This window comes from Panthera uncia, chromosome A2, assembly GCF_023721935.1.
Source record: "Panthera uncia isolate 11264 chromosome A2, Puncia_PCG_1.0, whole genome shotgun sequence".
NCBI lineage: Eukaryota > Metazoa > Chordata > Mammalia > Carnivora > Felidae > Panthera > Panthera uncia.
In genome coordinates this window covers 57,976,782-57,980,038 of record NC_064816.1, presented here as the reverse complement: position 1 = coordinate 57,980,038, position 3,257 = coordinate 57,976,782, and the positions used below count along the sequence as shown (strand labels likewise).

Below are 3,257 nucleotides of genomic sequence, written 5' to 3'. Positions count from 1 at the left end.
CCTGTGCTTTTGGTGTTTTATCCAAGAATTCATTGCAGAGTGCAGTATTTAGCTTTTTCCCTAGGTTTTCTTCCAAGAGTTTTATAGTTTCAGGCTTTAGGGTTGTCTCTTGCCCATAGTGCCCTGCCATTTCAGTCGGAAGGACTCCCTTTACCGTTTGTTCTAAGGTAGTTTGCGAATAAGGCCTGTTGAAGGCAATGAATCTGTGGGGACTGGGAAACTGGATACTACCTGTTGAAGGCCAAGGCCACTGCTACTGTGGGGGAAGGGTGAGACAACGCAATTAAAAATGCCACTGAATTTTCCTGCAATTTTAAATATGGCCTTTTCTTGCTTGAGTGTTTGCTTGGTTGCTGTAAATCTTGGGTGTTCAGAGCCTCTACACAATTAGTTCAGAGAGTTTCAGGTGGTTTTCTTCACGTTTCTGTGGGGATATGAGAACCGGGAACTTCCTAGTGAGCCATTTTGCCAAAATACTGTTTTTTTAACCTATCACACTGGCAATAAAAGAAATTGTGAAATTTACAGAGTGAGTTTTGGGAAACTGGCACTATTACCGGTGTTGGTGACTATGCTGGGAGAGTAATCTGTAGGTTTGTGTGTAGGTATGTTTAAATATGTAAGTGTATGTATATGTGTTGTCCATATGTATATATGTATGTGTATATATGTAAGTGCATATATACATGTTATCGGCACGTATATGTGTTTTCATGTGTGTATATATTTGTGAGTGTATATACATGTGTATTGGTATATATGTATGTGTTTGCTTGTATGTATATATGTATATTATATATTTATCTGAAAAGACTTAAAATACTAATATCATCTGACCTAGAAATACAGCTCCTAGAAACTTGGCTTAAGGAAATAATCATGGATGATTACTGTATGAAATAATCATGGTTGGGGAGTTTTGGCTATGAGGATATTTATTGTCCATATTCCTTATAATAATGAATACTGCAGCAGTATTTATGTCCAACAGTATGGGCTGGTTAGAACAGAATCATCCACCAGGCAGTGAAATGGCACACACACTAAAACTTATGTTAAGGATGAATAATATATCAGAGACCTTGTATATAGTTATTACTTTAAAGTATTATTTATGTATTTATGTATTTATGTATTTATTTTTGAGGTGAGGGAGGGGTAGAGAGAGAGAGGGAGAGAGAGAATCTTAAGCAAGCTCCATACCCAGCACAGAGCCCAATGAGATGTGGGCTCTGTCTCACTACCATGAGATCATGGCCTGGGCCAAAATCCAGAGTTGGATGCTTAACTGACTGAGCCACCCTGGTGCCCCATAAAATATATTTTATTTATTTTTTATTTTTTAAAAATATATTTTAAATTTAACTAAGTTTATTTAAAAAAATTATCTGACCTCCCTCACTCTAGTAGCAATCATTACTGCCTTGAACTACGCCATTTAACAGTTGCTTGCTCCCAAACTCTTCCTAACCCCGGTCCTCTGAGATTTCTTCCAATTTGGGGTCTCGAAGCCCCTGTGGATTTACTTAACTCCCTTTACAGAGCACTAATTACCTTCTGAACTTAGGGCAGCAATTCTGTGAGCTTCCATTTTACCGAAGGGAACACGGATCCTCACAACGGTATACGGATTTTCAGGAAGGGGAAGAGACCATGCACCAGCCAATGTATTAGTCACTGTACAAATATTAACTCATTCAACCCTCAGAGAAAGGCACCTATTTCTACCCGATTTTTCAAATGAGTAAACTATGGCCCTGAGAAGATTCTATCTTGCCCATGTTTCCAGAGTTGGTAATTGGTGGCTCTCAGATTTCAACCCAGATATTCTGGCTCCAGAGGCAAGGTTTTCAGTCATTGCTTTGCTATCTCTCATTCTTATTAGCAGTAAAAACAAAATATTGATTATCAATAATACCTAATATAACACAGAAATGTGATCAACAGTGGTTTATATTTTCCAGAGCTTTTTGTCAGGTGTTTTCACTTACAAGAGCTCATTTATTTTTGAAAACTCATTTTGCTGAAACAGCAACTGAGGCCCAAGCACTCACAGATGGTGCCTGTGAAACGCACTGTGGGAACCCCAGACTCATTATCGCTTAATAACACAACGTAAAGAATAATAAAAGTGTCCACGGTCCTTAGAGATGAACAGTGTACTTTTATACACATTTTACACGGGATAACTGGCTCAGAGAGGCCAGCAACTCATGCAAGACAGCACTTAATCAAGTAAGAAATAGCAAAGTTACCACTTGTTTAATAGTAGTAACAACGCCTTGCTCTCCTGGGCTAAAGAAACGCTTTCCTTACAGAAACTAAACTCAGATCGCAGGGAGGTGTCCACTTCACCCAGTCCCGCTGCAGCTTCATGGCCCCGGGACAGGTGTTCGGTTGGTTTGGCGACCTAGGCACCCGTCTGAGAGTCCTGTCCCGCGGGCACCCGGGCAGGTGGGCCGCCGCGGTCGCCCCCTGCTCCGGGTCCAAGCCGGTGCTGTGTCGCCCCCACCCCCGCCCAAGGCCGCTGGGAGACGATACTGGGCTCTCTCCCAACACCTCCAAAAGCTCGGCGAACCACACCGCTCCCAGGCGCCCTTCCAACGACCCCCTGCGTTCCTTCCCAAGCGCCCCGATCCACTGTCCCGGGCCCCCTCCCCGAGCGCCTCCCTCTGCTGCCCCGCGCCTCCTCCCGGATCGCCCCCGCCGCCCCGGGACCGCTCCCCGAGCGCCCCCCATCGCCCCGGACCCCCTCCCCAAGCGCCCTGGGCTCCCTCCCCACCACCACCCCGGGCCCCCTCCCCGCCGCCCTGGGCTCCCTCCCGAGCGCCCCACCACCACCCCGGGCCCCCTCCCCGCCGCCCCGGGACCGCTCCCCGAGCGCCCCCCATCGCCCGGGACCCCCTCCCCGAGCGCCCTGGGCTCCCTTCCCGAGCGCCCCACCACCACCCCGGACCCGTCCCCGAGCGGCCCGGGCCCCCTCCCCGCACCCCTGCCGTCCGGAGCGGCCCGGGCGGGCGGCCGTGGCCGGCGCGAGGCCCCTCCCCGGCGGAGGCGCTCGGCGCGGAGGAAGCGGAGGCGGCGGCAGCGCCGAGACCTCGCCGCGCTGATGGCGTCGCCCGGGTGAGTGAGGCGCTCAGGCCGCGCCGGGGAGGGGGCTGCGGGCCGCGGGGTGGGGGCGTCCGGGTGCAGGTGCGGGCGCGGGCCGCCTTCACTGCCCCTGGCCCGCAGCCCCCAGCCCGGACCCCCGCCCGTCG

At 49.9% G+C, this 3,257-nt stretch overlaps 1 protein-coding gene across 3 annotated transcripts in view; it reads left to right on the top strand.

Annotated features, from left to right (window-relative positions):
- Nucleotides 1–2,852: 2,852 nt before the first annotated feature.
- URGCP (upregulator of cell proliferation) overlaps nt 2,853–3,257 on the top strand; it is a 27,301-nt gene continuing 26,896 nt past the window's right edge. For 2 of the 3 annotated variants that reach the window (XM_049641147.1, XM_049641146.1), the window contains exon 1: nt 2,853–3,123. In XM_049641147.1, coding sequence (XP_049497104.1) covers nt 3,110–3,123 — 14 coding nt within the window. In that variant the 5' untranslated portion in view covers nt 2,853–3,109. The remainder of the gene's footprint in view (nt 3,124–3,257) is intronic. The other variant, XM_049641148.1, reaches the window with a different exon arrangement.